At 38.5% G+C, this 18,785-nt stretch overlaps 1 protein-coding gene across 1 annotated transcript; it reads left to right on the forward strand.

Moving 5' to 3' along the window:
- The first annotated feature begins 15,711 nt into the window (after nt 1–15,711).
- Nucleotides 15,712–18,253, forward strand: ticam1 (TIR domain containing adaptor molecule 1). The gene is made up of 2 exons (XM_079244124.1): nt 15,712–15,751; nt 16,148–18,253. Exon 2 carries the CDS (start codon nt 16,290–16,292, stop codon nt 17,967–17,969), a length of 1,680 nt encoding a protein of 559 aa, XP_079100250.1. The 5' UTR covers nt 15,712–15,751; nt 16,148–16,289; the 3' UTR covers nt 17,970–18,253.
- Nucleotides 18,254–18,785: the final 532 nt, after the last annotated feature.

The raw sequence follows: 18,785 nt of genomic DNA on the forward strand, positions 1-18,785 counted from the left end.
CCTTCTGGAAACCTGCAAACCTCTTCACTTTTAAGAAACTGGCAGCAAGTTTGGAAGTTTAGGATCCTAAATCACCTGATCCTTAAGTGTTGCTGTTGTTTCAGCTGTCCACAAATACAGAAAAATGTTCATTTTGTTCCTCAGTGGCCCAACCATGCTCCAGTCATCCTCATATTGGTAAAACATTGGTTACAGTTCTGAAATGTGAAAACATTAAAAAATGTTTGATTCCTTGTTATTGCATTGATGAAGTCGTTTGCAAATGATTTGTACTGTTGACTCAGTCAGCTTTACTTATCTTGTTTGTTCTCCTAGCATGATATCATGAAGCGATATACCAAGGTTCAACCTTTTTTTCAACAATACTTTGAAGAAAATTAAGATGTGCAATTTGCATCAAAGTGTATGTATCTTGGGATTGGATAATGTGTGTAGTAATAATAAAGTTTGAAGACTCACTTGCAGTTGTGTATGAATTGCTAAATAAATGCAGTTTTGTTAGCTTTAGCTTAGCAAAAAGTGTCAACATCATCCTGTCAATCGTCTCTGTTTTCTTAAAAGTACAGTAACACTGAGTATTAGGGTATTTTTAGGTAATAAATGCTACATAGAAATTTATTTTACTGTATAACGCTTCAGTTTGTTGAAATAATGGAACAGATCACTGATATAACATAATATAATATAATATAATATAATATAATATAATATAATATAATATAATATAATATAATATAATATAATATAATATAATATAATATAATATATAGATTTTTGGGATACACTGATAAAATAACATTTAGATTGTATATAAGTGATCACAAACATTAATGTTTTAAGGGTGGTCAGAAATTAGAGCTAAACATACAGCTGCCAAGATAAACAACCAGGTTTAAGGTATTAGCACTGGTAACTTAATATAACCCCACTCTGAATTGTCATTTCAGGATTTAAATGCCGTATCGACACCATTTACACACTCAAAACCTTTTGATCTAGGTTAGAAATACATCATAGCTTAATTTAAACAGACTTTATAATGTTGCATCACATCAAAATATCCTTTTACATTTAGATTGTATGTCTCAAAAGTTTGTCAAATCGAAGCAATTTAACTTTAACTTTAGCACGTTGCACTGCTTTTTTATGAAAAGATACTGAAAGAGGATACTGACTGTTTTTCACTTAACGTCCAACTCTGATGAACCCTTAAAGACATTTTATAATTGTGCAACAAAACCCGAACCCCCCCCCCCCCCCCCCGCAACAATGGACACAAAATTTGCACACCAATCATGAAAAATGACTTGCAGAACAATGTCCCAGCATGTTTTTGGATGAAATGTAGCAATGTCTCCAAACAGACTATGAACATTATACTGGTGTTGTAACTGATATGTTAAGATAAGCCGTGAAGGCTTACAGAATCTGATTCCGCTCATTACCAGCTGTTAACAGAGCTTGTCAGGACTGCCGTCTTGAATATGGTACCAAAACAAAAATGTATTTTTCCTCATTTCTACTTTATTCTCCAACCTGCTTGTATCAATACTTCCTCTACATTTTGCTAGCTTCACAGGGTTATTAGTTCCTCACATCACTTGTGAATAAAATGCACAGCCGTACTCAGTTGGTCAGTATTAGTTCTTTCATTCTTCTATGTACTAATTTAGAACTGACTACACAAATCTTCACGACAACGTCATGACAGTGTTTGCTCGTTTTAGGTTGATGTGGATAATTTTTTAACTACTTTGAAAGGTAACTTTTTATAACCCAAATATTGCTTTATTTAAAGAATGTGTACACAATCAGCTTCTGATCAATCTCTCAGAAACAACTTATGATACTTCTAAAGACTACAGGAGTATAAAATATTTTTCTTTTACAAAATGCCTAATTAAAAAAAAAACCACAACCACACTTACTAAAATGTACACTGAGTTACCAGTCGACATCGTTCAGGTAGCTAAATTTTTCCTTGTTTTGCAAATTTAATTTTTAGGATATTCTTCCTCCAGACTCCAGGATTGTAATTAAAATGTATTTCCCTCATCTGTGTATGAAAAATTGGCACTTTAGGAAATATGTTTCATTTGCAGCAGAGACTGAGTATGCTACACTGATTAGTGTTTTTTACTTTTCTAGTCCACATGTGTGGTCCATGCACAAGTCAATGTTGGTCTTCACGCAAAATGAAAAGTGTCTACTGCTGATTTCCATGACAACGTGCTAAGCTAAGGCTTAAATTCATGGCTGAACCATACTGTGCCCAGTCAGAGTGACATCTCCAACTGCTGCAGTAATGAGCTGTCTAACACGCCGCTATCCTCCACAGATGGAGAACATACACACAGCAGTACAGCGGACCTCTCCACACTCGTCAGGATTATCCACTCAGACATGTTTTACATGATGAGTGTGATTTCTTTCTTTCTTTCTTTCTTTCTTCCTTTGTACACTAAATTGTGTAAAATGTGTTTTACTTTTTCTGGATTTTCAGAAGTCAAGTTTTACATAATGCCACAATGTTTTCTTTTAAAATATGCTGATTGTTTTAAGGTTAATTTTCGTTGTGTTACACTGTAAACAATTCTGAAAGTAGCTTGTGAATTTAAGTGACCAAAAGTAAGGCACCCATCTTCAAAATGTTTTTAAGTAAACTAAGCTAAGGGGTCCTGGTGTTGTGTAAATCTAAATTAAGAGATTAACTCAAATTAGAATCCTAATTTTAACAACGTTCAGATAGCTATTCAAGTTTTACAGTGTAGCAGAACCCCTTGGTTTTCAGCTAAAGTCAAGAAAATGCGCTTGAAAGCTCTGTGAAAAGCTGAAAAACAATCAACAAATACAAATCAGAAAACAGAAATAAAATTAGGAAAATCAACAAACACAATCCTTTAAAACTTTTAGAAGTTGAGGATTACATAAGGGCAACTTTTATGATGTTTAACGTACATTATTACAGTGTTCTAATGTCATGTGGGAGTCCAGCGTTTTCAGAATGAGAAGAGGAATAGCAATATCCTTAAGCAGCTATAAAAATCTGGATTGTCATTAGACACACACAGTTTTCGTTTACTTGATGGGTCAGAAATTCTTCAGATCGCTGTTGTAACTATTCTCATATGGCTAATTGCAAAGCCCAGTGTGAGAGCCTTTTCTAAAACCATCAACAGTGCTGTACAGTCCCCACCAACTATGGCTCTCCTCTTCCAACCTTGCGTATAACTCTGCCATCATGTATGCCTCCTGTTGGGTTTCATTCTTGCTTGGTGCCAGAAGCGAGTTCTCTGTCTCAATTAATCACTGAGTTTCTAATGGAATGCTTCCCTACAGGATGAGGCCCATCACAGAGGGGGCTGCAGTGAGTGTTGTCGCTGAAGCCGCTCTGATTGCCTGAATACACTCCAAGCTTGGAGTCAGTGCAGATGTCTGCTAATTGTGGTGATTATGGCGAGCGGAGGGGGGTAGGAATATGTAATGAATTTCCCATTGCTTTCATGCCTCACATCCTTTGGTTCCACACATCTGCTATAAAAGCCGAGCATCCGCAGGGTTTGGAGACGTACAAAAGTGACATGGTGGATTGGGCATTGGTTTTTAGATGGGCACCCTTTTAAACAAGTGCAGACAGATTGAGCTGATTTATTCCTTTAACTCTGTTACAATGAATGTTTTAATTCCTCTCCTCCATGTTCTATTCTCTCACTTCCTTTCTCTGGTTTGAGTGTGTGATTGACCATACTAAATAAAGGAAAGTACACAAAAAGGAGATGTTAAAAGGGGGGAAAGGGAAATCCGAGGGACCGTATTACTGGAACAGGAAAGAATAAGGCAGAACTCGCAGAACTTTGAAGAAATTCTACTTCTGCTTCATGCTGATGATATTTAAATGTCAGCAGCAAACCTTTTAAGTTTAGTGACTTCCTCCTGCGTAATTGTGACGTTATGTTGACTAAATCAGAGCAGGTAACCAGACAGTGAAATACCAACTAAAATATGCAAAATCATCCTGAATCTTGTGTGTGCTCATGAAGGAGCGTTGCATCAAAGAGAAGATCCAATGTGATCTGCTGGGTTTCTTAGTAATACAATGTTTCATGAACTGGTATCATATGTACACAATAATAACGAACTGGACTAATGTGGACTCTGATTATTTGGAAAGGACTCACCTGTATCACAAAAATAGATTACTTTTGTTTTTAAATGCCGTTATACCGATAAGACTGAACTGAATTGCCCAAGGGTCCCATTTTTCTTCCCTATAGATGCACACAGAGTCAGACTGAGCTCACAAGGAAAGAAATACACTTAGAAGCTTATAAAAGAATATTGTTTTCTATTTCCTTATTTTTTTAAAGTGAGATGAAAAGCTCTTTATTTCATTAACAGAAAGGATAAACAAAAAGGTTGTTTTAAGGTAAAAAAAAACAAAAAAAAAAACAAAAGCATGTTTAAAACTCAAAACTATTCATTCATTCTTTTGTGTTTGGCTTTACAAGAGATTATGTTTTGATTTAGGTTTTTCTTCTTTTTTAAGATGTTTTTTGTTTAAGATTTGAAGGTGGAATCTGGCAGCGTTGCTGAGCTTTAAAAAGTCACATTAAAATCTAATTTATTGTTTAAATCTTTGACATGATGTCAAGTATCAAATATCTGCCCCAACAGTGGCCAAAATGTCATTTTTAAGGTATTATTAAAAGGATTTTAATATAGTATTTCCTTGGTGGCTTATGTTAATTTAACTTTTGATTTTTCTTTTATGAAACTAAGAAGGTAACTGAGTTAAAAAAGAACATTTTGCAAAAGTTGTTTTTGCAAATGTTGCGGTCTCTCCAAAGAAATGGGGGATGTCTTCAAAAATAAAACTTTAAACCTGCTGCAGAGGAATTTACTCTAAACCTGCACAATGTGAAAGTAAGATATGGTGGGAGTTGCTACATGTAGACACAGACTGCTCCACTTGTTACACGTTTGATGCTGAATCTCAACAATCCTCCATAATCGAACCTCCAGTCATTGGTTTGGTTTGGAGTTAGAACTAATCTTGGTGGCAAACTTCTACACATGAAAGGGGCTGAATTCTGCAGAGGAGACTGAAATGGGGAATACCTGCATACAATATGAAAGCACACACTGAGGCAGTATCATGCCTGCCATGTTCTGTTCAGCTTGGGCGGCATATTCTGGCAGTTGTCTTTGTCTATAGTCTGTAGTAAATGTCTATGAAATGAGCTGTTGCCCACTGGGGTAGTTGTTTCTGCCAGCTTCTCGTTTCTCTGCTGACACACACCAAGGAAGACATTTTCTAAAGAAGTTAAATTAGTTCCACTATATGATAAAATATCAGGTCACTGAGAGAGTTAATGCAGAATGTAAGCAGGGGACATGATGTGATAATCAGGTTTTACAACCCAATCTGTATTCTGAATTTTTTAAAACTGCAAATGGCACAAAGAAACAAAAAAAAAAAAACACTCATTGAAAAGAATTTGATTTGATTTGACTTAACAAATCAAATTTCCTGTAAAGAAAAGAAAGCAGAAGTTGTACGAATTTAAAAGCCATGTGAAAATGTGCTTGTGCGTATTAACTGGCTGTTTCACTGAGCAGACTATGCATGAAAGCTGAATTCCAGTACATTCTGCTCTTTATTCTTATAACCCCACTCCGGACATGCAACTCTGGATGTTGAACTGGAAAAAAATCATTTTTATACATTTAGCATATTAATGAAGCTGAATATCAGACATCTTCTCCCTTGTGTTGCAAATGAAAGCATGCCCAATTTATAGTGGATGTGCTTTTGCAAAGCAAGAGTTAGCTAATTCCTTTGGGGCGAGTGCCCTTCCTGTCACACTGATCAAAGCCTTCCCCTTGATATGAGCATAAACTGCTCCATGCCTCATCACCATCAATGTCTATGCATGCGTATAAGTTTGAGTGTGTGTTTGTACAAGTGAGGGTGTGTGTGTGTGTGCGTGTGAGTTGAGGTGGGAACGTTGTGTGTGTGTGTGTGTGTGTGTATCCATCCCCCCATCACCAGAGGCTGTATTATGCATTGTTGTTGGCATGGCCTACATGCTCAACCAAGCATGGTGCAGTGTGGTACAGTACACACGTCTTCCCATCCCAACTGCACTCCCATGTCATGTCCGCAGGCCCGCTTCATTTACTTTTGCTCCTGAATTAATGCTAGTTAACTGTCACATTAACTCAGATCTATTGGGCTGCTATGTCAACAACATAAACTAGCCCCAGTATGTGATATTTTGGGTTATTTTTGCTTTGCTGCACATCACACGCATGATTGCATGTAGGTTATCCAAAGCTGCATCTATACGTGACCTCTGTCTTTTTGAAGACAACACACTTTAGGCTTTAAAAGCTTATGCAAACACACTGTTGCATAAGCTTTTAAAGCCATCCACGCGTTTTTGTGCCTTTTCCAACGGAAAAGTGCAAAAGAATGCAAAAGGATGCAACGCTTCCTATTTTGGACCATAGTTGCATAGTGGCGGTTTCTATCAAAACAGAGGCCAGTTTGTGGGTGTGAACAACTGCACAACTGAAGGAGTGCATGCTTTTACATCTGTATGCTTTCCCATGTATGTTTTTGAGCATGTTAGCTTGCAATAGGTAAGCATGTTGAATTCTCTTAGCATTTGGGACGAATCAAGTGGTAATAGATCTATTTGTTAAGTTAAGTGATTTCTCTCAGCGCAAATTCTAAAGAATCAACTAATCTGTTGTCTTTAATGCTGTTGCTGTATATTTATCTATCTGTATCTCACATAGCATCTTTTTTTTTACTATATGCTGCTTATTCTGTATGGAACAGATGAGGAATGTGTGCAAGAGATGCAGAAAGTGAGTGACACAAGAGGGAGCATCCCCCACTTATATGTCTTTTATCCTAATCCTTAGTCTCTGTCCAAGAAAGGGCCTCCTTTTCATTTGTCTGCCCTAAAGCCTCTTATATGTGACCTCTCTGTGTCTCCCTCAGAGCTCTCTCCCACGGCCAAAAATCTCACAGAAACACACAAAGATACAAAACTTTGTGTTCTGTAGCATAAAACCAGGTAAAAGGAGAACAACTTGGGTATGTACAACATATCACCCAAAAACAAGCACAGGTCAGAACTAATTTGCTCCAAATAGCACTACAGAGGATGCACGATGCCAGGATCTGCAGAGCTGACACAGCCTCTTACTATACATTTTGCCTGGAGGTGGAAGCAAATTTACCGCCAGGCTGACTAACACAGCTGCTGGAAGAGCGTGTCTCTCGTTAAAGGAATTGTCCTCAATAGAGATGGACGTTTGGCAGCACGTTACATAACTGACTGAGGATGATCTTGAGGCGGTTTGGGTGTTGGGACATTTTGTGTGCTAGTGTGTACTGGTGATTGAGTGTTGGGGGCAAAAATTGAGTGAAGGAGGTATACAAGGGCATTTCTGGTGTGAGACTTTATTGGACAATGCGTTGCCTATTTAGGGACAGTGTGAAAGTTTCCAGGGTGGGGAGAGTCCTACTTTATAACTATCCCCTATGCACTCTTTTCTGGAGTGTAAAGAAGTATGACATGCATCTCCTCAATATGTCAAAAACCATAATAAACCATTCTGGATTAACATGTTTTTAATTTATGCAGTACCAATTAAAATGTCAAGCTCATGTGGAGTTACATTACAGCCAGTGTAGAAACAGGAGCTTATTAGGCTTACAGTGTGTAAGTCATTATAAAATGTGAAATACTTCCTGTTCTTCACGCTTCTGTATAAAGAGCCACTTATACGTGTCTTTTTATACAGGCACATGTGGTTGCTCTTGTGCGAATCATTCTCATTTTACTAAGCACCAATTAATGAAGAGAATATAAATACATGAGAAGATATCTACATGTAAATCTGGAATGCAAGATATGTTCAACATTCATCTACAAGAATGAGAAAAAATGTTTTATCCATAACTGTAGATTTATTTTAGGTGCTGTATGAAGTCGTGAAGAAAAGCGTGATTATTGTTGTTTCTGTGAAATAGCCTGAAAATAGTGACCCCAATTTATCACAAATACACTGTTCAAAAAGATAAAGGGAACACTTAAACAACACAATGTAACTCCAAGTCAACCACACTTCTGTGAAATTGAACCGTCCACTTAGGAAGCAACACTGACTGATAATTTCACATGCTGTTGTGCAAATGGAATAGACAACAGGTGGAAATTTAAGGCCATTGGCAAGACACACCTAATAAAGGAGTGGTTCTGCAGGTGGTGACCACAGACCACTTCTCAGTTCCGATGCTTTCTGGCTGATGGTTTGGTCACTTTTGAATGCTGGCGGTGCTTTCACTCTAGTGTTAGCATGAGACGGAGTCTACAACCCACACAAGTGGCTCAGGTAGTGCAGCTCATCCAGGGTGGGACATCAATGTGGCAAGGTTTGCTGTGTCTGTCAGCGTATAGTGTCCAGAGCATGGAGGCGCTACCAGGAGACAGGCCAGTACATCAGGAGGCAGGAAGGAGGCCGTGGGAGGGCAAAAACCCAGCAGCTACCTCCTTCTTTGTGCAAGGAGGAGCACTGACAGAGGCCTGCAAAATGAGCTCCAGCAGGCCACAAATGTGCATGTGTCTGCTCAAACAGACTCCATGAGGGTGGTTGAGGGCCCAACGTCCACAGGTTGGGGTTGTACTTACAGCCCAACATTGTGCAGGACGTTTGGCATTTACCAGAGAACACCAAGATTGACAAATTCTCCACTGGCACCCTGTGCTCTTCACAGATGAAAGCAGGTTCACACTGAGCACATGTGACAGATGTGACAGAGTCTGGAGATGCCACGGAGAACGTTCTGCTGCCTGCAAGATTCTCCAGCATGACCGGTTTGGAAGTGGGTCAGTAATGGTGTGGGGTGGCATTTCTTTGGAGGGCCGCACAGCCCTCCATGTGCTCGCCATCGGTAGCCTGACTGCCATTAGGTACCAAGATGAGATCCTCAGACCCCTTGTGGGACCATATGCTGGTGCAGTTGGCCCTGGGTTCCTCCTAATGCAAGACAATGCTAGACCTCATGTGGCTGGAGTGTGTCAGCAGTTCCTGCAACGCGAAGGTATTGATGTTATGGACTGGCCCGCCTGTTTCCCAGACCTGAACCCAATTGAGCACATCTGGGACATCATGTCTCGCTCCATCTACCAACGCCAAGTTGCACCACAGACTGTCCAGGAGTTGGCGGATGCTTTAGTCCAGGTCTGGGAGGAGATCCCTCAGAACATCCGCAGCCTCATCAGGAGCATGCCCAGGCGTTGTAGGGAGGTCATACAGGCACGCGGAGGCCACACACACTACTGAGCCTCATTTTGGCTTGTTTAAAGGACATTACATCAAAGTTGAATCAGCCTGTAGTGTGTTTTTCCGCTTTCATTTTGAGTATAACTCCAAATCCAGACCTCCATCCAGAATTGTATGGGTTGATACAATTGATTTTCATAATGTTTGTGTGATTTTGTTGTCAGCACATTCAACTATGGAAAGAACAAAGTATTTAATGAAAATATTTAATTAATTTAGATCTACAACATGTTACTTTAGCGTTCCCTTTATTTATTTATTTTTTTAACAATGCATGTGTTTAATTCTGCAGTTTCAGGTAACTAAGTTAGTGTTGAAGAACAGATTTAAATGCTGAATATGTCTATTTGCACAGATGAGATGAACTAAGTTTCCAGTTCAACCTGCAGTTTAAACTGAATCACTTTTCTTGTTGCAGTCGATGTGCATTAGAAGGAGAATCAAGTTATTGAAAAGTCCAAATCAAACCAACCAAAAAATAATTTAACTGCCAGTAAATCATCATCTCATTAAGTTGTGCTGATCCTTTACTTGGTCATGACTGGAAAAGTGATTGAAAGCAGTTTGATGTTTATTTTTTTCTTTTACATTTTGGAAAAATTTCATATCTTAATATACAGAATGATTTACAGTCTATTTTCTTAAAAGAGCAGATTAATTTCTATTTCAATCTGTGACTGAGATCAGAAATAAGATTATATTTTCACATTTAGCGGCTTTTTTATGATTTGATATGAAAGTCCGTGATTGTGTGGAATCAGTGTGGGATATCGTCTAATATGAATGATTGGCTTCTAAAGCTCCTGAATCAAACTGTAAAATTTGTGATTCAGGCAAAATGATATTGTATTGAAAAATTTGATTTCACATCTAATGCATGTGCTTTTACCTATGATGTTTTAGTCATTTTTTTCCTTTTTATGTCCTTGAGTTATACCTGTAAAAACAAATCTCTTGTATATCTAAACACCTCTTGTAGAAATTAAATAAAACATAGATCCATAAAAGTTTAGGATATAGGTTTTGGCCTCAGTAACTTAGCTGTGGCGCAGAATCACACACACGCATCTGTCTTCCGGTCCTCAGACCCATGCAGTGGTGCATCACAGACATACAGGAAAAAAGTTTGTCTGCAACTTGGCAGACCAGAGAGAGAGAAGCGACTTTCTTCCAGGGGAAGTCAAGTCAGTTTTCCACTTTCAATGTCCAAAGTAAAAGTTCGTTTAAAAGTGTAACACAGAGAGTATCTGTAAAGGTGATAAATTATTGCAGTTTAATAAATTTCCTGTCGATGGTGACTTACTTGTGTGTGATATGGATCTTATTTCCATTGTTAGCTAGTTCTTATTACAGTAAACTCAAGAGCAGTTTATGAAACATTTATATGTGAAGAAAGATTTTGAGAATCTGTTTCAGGGGTTGACATTTCAGTGACAGCTCTGTGTGGTCAACTTCACAGCAGACGCTGATCAGTTAAACTAGCTTTCAACCTTACAGTCAGACTGGAGAAATAATAAGCGGGCTACAATGGGAATACCAGTCTCAGTATAAAGGCTTCTGCCACTTGTGTGTCTGTGAGGAATAATTATTGGTATTATTACAAGCCTCTTCTTGGGGGGGTGGAGGGAGACATTGTTGTGGATGAGCAGGAAAAGTAAAGGAGGAAAATGAAGAAGAGGTAAGGAAGTGTGGAAAAGAGACCAGGAGGCTTAGAGTTGAAGAAGGCCACGGAAGGCCACGTGAAGAAATAAGATGAAGAAGATGAGAAGATGAGCGTGTGAGGGATGATGAAGGGAGGAGAAGGTTTCAGATTCAAAAGGAGGGACAGAAATAAACAATGCAGAGCAGGTAGACGGATGATGGTACACAGTCAGAGGATCCATTTTTGATTCCAGCTGAGCAACAATTATTCTGGGAGTAATACCAACGCAGTGACATCATATGTCACAACATAAAAAAAGGTTTCAGTACAGAATCAACAGATAGATAATAATGTTAATCAATTTAATATTCATCAGAACTTATGATTAAAATGAACTATGATGTAAATTCTATCAAAGAAAAAAAAATGATAATGTTAACAGTGAATTTATATTATTTTATCTAGCCAAAGCTGTAGACTTGTATGTTTGTGGAATGTTTTGCTAAACAGCACGATAACTATCATCTTCAGCTCCTCTAAAACAGATGGCTGATATTAGTTCTGTACTTTGATTTTAGATATTTTTCTGTACCTTTTTTGAGAAATCTTTTTAAAACCTAAATATTTTCTCTGTTTTCTTAGGACATATAATAATCTAGTCATTAGTTTTAAAGTAGTTGTACATCCCACAAAATCTTTAAAAATAACCTCAAAAACATTTCCCTGCCCAGTTGAAAAAAATGTGAAAAGTTTTGACTCAGGATGGATCAGGTTTGACTCAGGATGGATCAGGTTTGACTCAGGATGGATCAGGTTTGACTCAGGATGGATCAGGTTTGACTCAGGATGGATCAGGTTTGACTCAGGATAGATCAGGTTTGACTCAGGATGGATCAGGTTTGACTCAGGATGGATCAGGTTTGACTCAGGATGGATCAGGTTTGACTCAGGATGGATCAGGTTTGACTCAGGATGGATCAGGTTTGACTCGGGATAGATCAGGTTTGACTCAGGATGGATCAGGTTTGACTCAGGATAGATCAGGTTTGACTCAGGATGGATCAGGTTTGACTCAGGATGGATCAGGTTTGACTCAGGATAGATCAGGTTTGACTCAGGATGGATCAGGTTTGACTCAGGATGGATCAGGTTTGACTCAGGATAGATCAGGTTTGACTCAGGATGGATCAGGTTTGACTCAGGATAGATCAGGTTTGACTCAGGATGGATCAGGTTTGACTCAGGATGGATCAGGTTTGACTCAGGATAGATCAGGTTTGACTCAGGATGGATCAGGTTTGACTCAGGATGGATCAGGTTTGACTCAGGATGGATCAGGTTTGACTCAGGATGGATCAGGTTTGACTCAGGATGGATCAGGTTTGACTCAGGATGGATCAGGTTTGACTCAGGATAGATCAGGTTTGACTCAGGATGGATCAGGTTTGACTCAGGATGGATCAGGTTTGACTCAGGATAGATCAGGTTTGACTCAGGATGGATCAGGTTTGACTCAGGATGGATCAGGTTTGACTCAGGATGGATCAGGTTTGACTCAGGATGGATCAGGTTTGACTCAGGATGGATCAGGTTTGACTCAGGATGGATCAGGTTTGACTCAGGATGGATCAGGTTTGACTCAGGATGGATCAGGTTTGACTCAGGATAGATCAGGTTTGACTCAGGATGGATCAGGTTTGACTCAGGATAGATCAGGTTTGACTCAGGATGGATCAGGTTTGACTCAGGATGGATCAGGTTTGACTCAGGATAGATCAGGTTTGACTCAGGATGGATCAGGTTTGACTCAGGATGGATCAGGTTTGACTCAGGATGGATCAGGTTTGACTCAGGATGGATCAGGTTTGACTCAGGATGGATCAGGTTTGACTCAGGATAGATCAGGTTTGACTCAGGATGGATCAGGTTTGACTCAGGATGGATCAGGTTTGACTCAGGATGGATCAGGTTTGACTCAGGATGGATCAGGTTTGACTCAAGATGGATCAGGTTTGACTCAGGATGGATCAGGTTTGACTCAGGATAGATCAGGTTTGACTCAGGATGGATCAGGTTTGACTCAGGATAGATCAGGTTGGATTAGTGTATTCTGAGATGCATCTGTTTCTGTAAAATGTCACAAAAGTAATGTCTGATGGTAACTGATTGCATGGAAAAATTTATTTTTTTTAACTGATTTTAATTTTATGTATCCTACTTGTTTGAATGAAGTAATTATTATATAAAAAGGAATTGGTGAGTGGGTGGAGAGCCTTTAGTTTTATTTATATGTATGAATTTGTGTGAGATCACGAAGGATGAGGTGTGTTTTGTATTGGTTCGATGATATGTTTGATGATTGTTTCAATTTTGTTTTGTTTTTTTTATTTGATATTTTATCATTATTATTTCATGTGAAGCACTTTGCTCTGCTCTTGAGTATGAAAAGTGCCATATAAATACATTTTAATTTGATTATGTAATAACCTAATAATTATGGGCTGGTTTGGAGGATCCATAAATGTTTGATGGATTAAATGTTGTATTATTTTTCAGATTGTTTGATTGTTATTGCATTAGTTTGGATCATGATTATAGTTATGTTGATGGCATGGGTATGAACAGTGGTCACTTTGCTTAAGACCCCTGTATGTGTGTTGACAAAAAGAGGTGTTGGTTGCTGTATTTTTTGTTGATCGCTGCTTTTTAGTTTCTTTGCTTCAGGATTAAAGTAGAACAATGTACTGAGTTATTTTTCTTTTTCTGTGATAATTTTATAAAGGGTTTTATTGTTGTTTTATTGTTTTATTTTATTGTTGGTTTTTATTTCAGCTTATTTATTGGCATGTTAAACACATGTAGTTATATTGTGAAATTATTATTATTATAATTATTTTTCTTTCTTTTTTTTTTTTTTTTAAAATAATGATAATAATGCAGGTATATTAAGGAGCTGTGAGACCACCAGGGGACACCAAGATTTTTTATGTGTGAAATATTTCCTAATCAATATATAAATCAACATTCTAATAAACTGAAATAATTTCACACATTTGCACAGAATTACTCTTATTGCCCCCTGGTGGTCCTGTTATTCAATAATACAAATCTCAAAAATACAAGGATTCCCTGGATCTGCCTACAATAGGAAACCAGATCAATCTGATGAAATTGTGTAAAAATGATAGTCCACATGAAAATTAAAGACAAAATTATTTTAACCTGCAGTGTGATTTATGTTGCTGTTTTAGTGGACTGACGACCTGTCCAGTGTGTACCCTGCAGCTAGTTCAATGATGGTTAAGAAAATGAATGAATGAATGGACGTTAATTGGGGCAATGTTGGTTATAAAGGTCACCAGAAGTATCTGATACTACATAAAAATACTGATGACATCAAATCAAATTTGTCACTGATCTTTGACATCTGAGATTCTGATCACCTCCAAGCCTCATCCCTATGATATTTATCTAACAAAAAAAAAGTTTTTTAATCAAAATTAAAAATTCAAACAATTAAACTAGTATTTAAAGAGTGGTTGTCCTTCACAGGATTAATACAAATGCAGACTCAGGTCAGTCATGCATATTTCTGGCTCATGGGAGGAGCACACAGAAAGAAAACACACATGCAGTGCGAGAAGATGCAACCCTCAGACACAAAGATCCCAGCTGACACCGGAACCAGGAGCATTCTTGCTGTGAACCAGCAGTGCTAACCACCACAGCACCATGCAGTCTATTATTACGGTTAAGTTTAAAAATGGTCATGCTCAGGTTTTAAAAAGTACTCGGTTAAGGTTAAGTATTAAATACAAAATTATAAAGGTTAGGAAAACATCATGGCTTGCATTAAACTGATCCTGTTACACATTAATATCCACCACCTTTGTTCCTCTATTTTTTCTTGAATACATGGTTTTCACAATTTTACATTACCATCTATACTGAATCAAACAACGCAGTAAAAATAAATGTAAATCCCTTTGTTGGCTCGGTGGGCTGTCAGCTGTAGATAGTGTTATGATTGAAACAAGACAGCTGTGGTTTTGGCAACCTGTCGAACAACATATAGTTCAGCTAAATGGTGAAACTTAATTCAGAAAAGAAACAGACATGGAGCTCTGATAATAGTCATATTACAGTTTAAGGCATAGAAACCAGACATCCTATGGAGTTACAGTGGTCTTTCAGAAGTGGTCATGCAGTTAACATATCACACTGCACTCAGCACAGAGGCTCTCTGTCTGCGCTACATTGAGGGATTTGATTTTGGCTTGTACTCTGCCTTATGTGACCCCACCCCTGGTAAATACAGGGTTGGAGATTTCCACCATTGGATAAAAATACACTGGCATCTCAGTGGAGACGGAGCAAAAATAAAGATAGAAAAAACAGAAATTCCTCTCTCTTTTTGCGTGCACCAATCGTGTTCAAGAAACGAAATATTCACACAAATCCACATAAAAGTAACTTTTTTTTTATTCTTTTGTTTGCATATTTGTGTGGAGAAAAGTAAAAAAAAAAGGAAGTTATGACTGACAGAGAATCATAACATTCATGTTATTATGGTGGAAGTTTGCCTCATGAAAGTAATGAGGAGGATTCCTGCCTGCTCTAGCAGGTATGAAATGGTCTTCCTGTTTTAACTTTTGTCCCAGTTGAGCTTCCATACTTTCCAGCTTGTGACATCATTATGTCCTGCAAAATTGTTTCAAGCTGACAGAGCCCTCCATATTGCAACAGGTACGGTGATAGATTAACTAGACTTCAGGAATTTTTTTTTAAGTCCTGCCCAAACAGGTTAAAACTCAGACGTGAACCAAAAGCTTTCCTTAAAGAGAAAAGACTTTCCTACCAGCTGAGCTGAACTGAAAGACACACTCTGAGTGACTTCCTTGTTTGAGCAGCGAGCACACACACTGAATGTTTGATAATGGCTCCTCTCAGACTGTGCCAGAGAGTAATTGTCTGCTGGATTTTGATAGCCTTAGTTGTCAGCGAATGAGCTTTAAGAAATGGAAAATGGTTTATTTGCTTTACATTTTCTGATTAACTTCTTATAAATGTACATTTGAGGTAAAAACACAGACGCAAAATGCTGTGACCGTGTTCTAATCATGTGTTTTTCATCTGTTTAAGGAAACAAGAATGTTCACAAAGCTATACCTCTCTCTTCAGCAACTCCTGTTTTTGACGGTCTGAAGGAGACTATGTTGGAAAACAACACAATTTTCTCAGCTTCATTTGACTTTTGATCATTGGTTGGCAATCTAAAGTGAAAATGAGTCATGCGGGACAAGAAAGTCAAGGTACAGGACTGGGTGACGTCTTTGGCATTCTGGAAAAAGCCCCATCTGACCGACTCCGAAGTCTAACATTCCAGCTAGGCGAGTCTCCTGAAGAGACCATCATACATGCCTTGTGTCTGATCCTTCTCCAGAGGGAGACGGAGGCTCTGAACAAGCTCCAAAGTCTCGGGGACAACTGCCTCGCTAACTATCTGTCTGAGAAGTGGCAAAAGAGCGGAGTTAAATTAGAAGATTTTGGAGCTCACTGCTGTCAGTTTCAAGCACAGTCGGGAGAATCTTTGTCAGCATTGGCAAAGATTTTTAAAGTGTTGTCTGAGCAGAAGCTGTGTGATTCACCTCTGAGAAATCTGGCATATAAGAGAGCCCTTCATAGTGACCGCTTTAAAGCAAGTAAATGTGATTATCTGGAATATAATCTCTTAAGAGAGGAAGCTAAAGTTGTATGTGGGCCTCAGTTTGCAGAGTGGATGTCCTCCGTTGAACTCAGGTCAGAGTTTTCCTCTGATCCTAAAAGAAGCCTGGACCGGGAAAACACAACTTTAAAAGTGTCTGTGCCTCAGGATGCCAACGTTCAACCCTGTCCTCTGCAGGAGAGCCCCTCTATGTCTTCATACCCTACTCATCTTGAGATAAGTATCCCTCCAACGGATTTATTTCAGGAGGACGAAGTAGCAGCAGAAACTTTAAAAACCTTTGAAATAAACCCTCCTTTGCTTCTTGAAAGTGAAAATGTATCAAAAAACACAGCTGAGTCCATTGGATCTCTTCAGAGTCAAGCAGAGAAAGGCTCAAAGACGAATGAAACAATAGCAGCAATGAGCATAGAACTGAAAAGCTGTACCCTGAATGAGACTCCAACTCTACCAGATAACCCAATCATTGAACCAAAACCTGTTCAACCATCTGTCAACCAACCTAAGATGCCCACTCAACTACAAATGTATGAAGATAGGGTGTCAGAGGTGGAGAGGGAAGAGGAGAAATTCTATGCATTTGTTATCCTGCATGCACCAGAGGATGTGGACATGGCAGAGAGTCTGAAGGAAGAAATTGAAACAATCATCAGTAGCGAAGGTGCAACTTACTCTGAGGATTTTGCCATTCTTGGAAAGAGCACTCTGAAGTGCGCGGAGGATGCTGTCAACAACTCAGCCTTCACCTTCCTGCTGCTCACCCGCAACTTCAATTCAAAAATCCTAGAGATGAAAACAAATATCGCCCTTATCAACTCCATAAACAACAAGCACAAGTTCAACACGGTTATCCCACTGCTGCCACGGGAGAACTGCATGCCCAAACAGAGTATCCCTACGGTCCTGCAGACTTTAGTTGCACTAGATGCAAACAGGAGAATTGACAGAAAACTACAAAAGTGTCTGTCTTCAGTGAGGGTTGAGAGTCAGAGAAAAATCTGGATGGAGGAGCAGAAAGTGAGACTGGATCATTTAAAGCTCCAGGAAAAAGAGAAGCTGAGCCAATACGCGGAACAAAAATACCCTTTTGGCTCCAATGTGACACAATGGTCACCACAGCCCAACATTCATATTGCAAATGCTAACTACATCATGATCGGCAATGACTCTAAAATGACTGTGGACTTTTGTGGAAGTGCCGATAAAGATGGCTCAGTTCACACTGAGGAGAAGAAATAAGCTTTAAAAGGAGGGTTTATGCAAGAAAAAAGAACTGAAATACTTGTGTTTTCTGAACACTAAGACATAGAAGCTGTAGTAGCAGTGAGCTATTTACTGCTACTTGTTTCTGTGCATTTTAAATCCACCACAAAAACAAAAAAAAAAGTTTTTAAAACTCTTAAAAGAGCAGTTGTCTAAACCATTATCTAAATTGTATGATGGTGCAGAGCAGTTTCCCTCTTATGTTTAGTAGAAGACTGCCATCTACTGATCATCTACATGATTTTTACCATAAGACCGCTTCAGCTAAAACTTTCTGTGGGCACTAGGGAGCACTACTGCAACACATTTCTCATTTCTCATTCCAAAAGCACCATCATCTGGTGGTGTTGATGGATTTAAAAAAAAAAAAAAAAAAAAAAAAGATGAAGAAAAACTGGAATGTTATGTTATGTTTTTACTGTATGTCATTAAAGTTTATTAGAGCTTTAAGAGATTATCTTTTGCATCTGAAAATTTTAAAACCATCGTTTAAAGCTGTGTTACTCAGAAAGCATGAAGGACAACAGTGGTAATTATGGGTTAGATAGTTGTGACAAAATGACGCGCAAGAGAGCAGTGATGTGTGGCTGACATCATGTGTGGCTTGTTTTCAGACAGAAAACAAACAGAAGCAAACTACCATGGAATTTATGTCTGATGTCTGTAAATGGCTGGAGATATATCTCTGTGATACATGTATTTCATTTAAGCTTTTTTTTCCTTCAACTTTTCCCAACTTGTTTTGTTCTCAGGTAAATCCAGGTACAGTCTGACATACCTCATTATTATAGG

Source organism: Telmatherina bonti, assembly GCF_933228915.1.
Source record: "Telmatherina bonti genome assembly, chromosome: 7".
In the NCBI taxonomy this organism is placed as follows: Eukaryota; Metazoa; Chordata; class Actinopteri; order Atheriniformes; family Telmatherinidae; genus Telmatherina; species Telmatherina bonti.

Excerpts from the sequence above, each read along its gene's own strand:
- ticam1 (XM_079244124.1), top strand. The coding sequence starts at position 16,290 with ATGAGTCATGCGGGACAAGAAAGTCAAGGTACAGGACTGGGTGACGTC.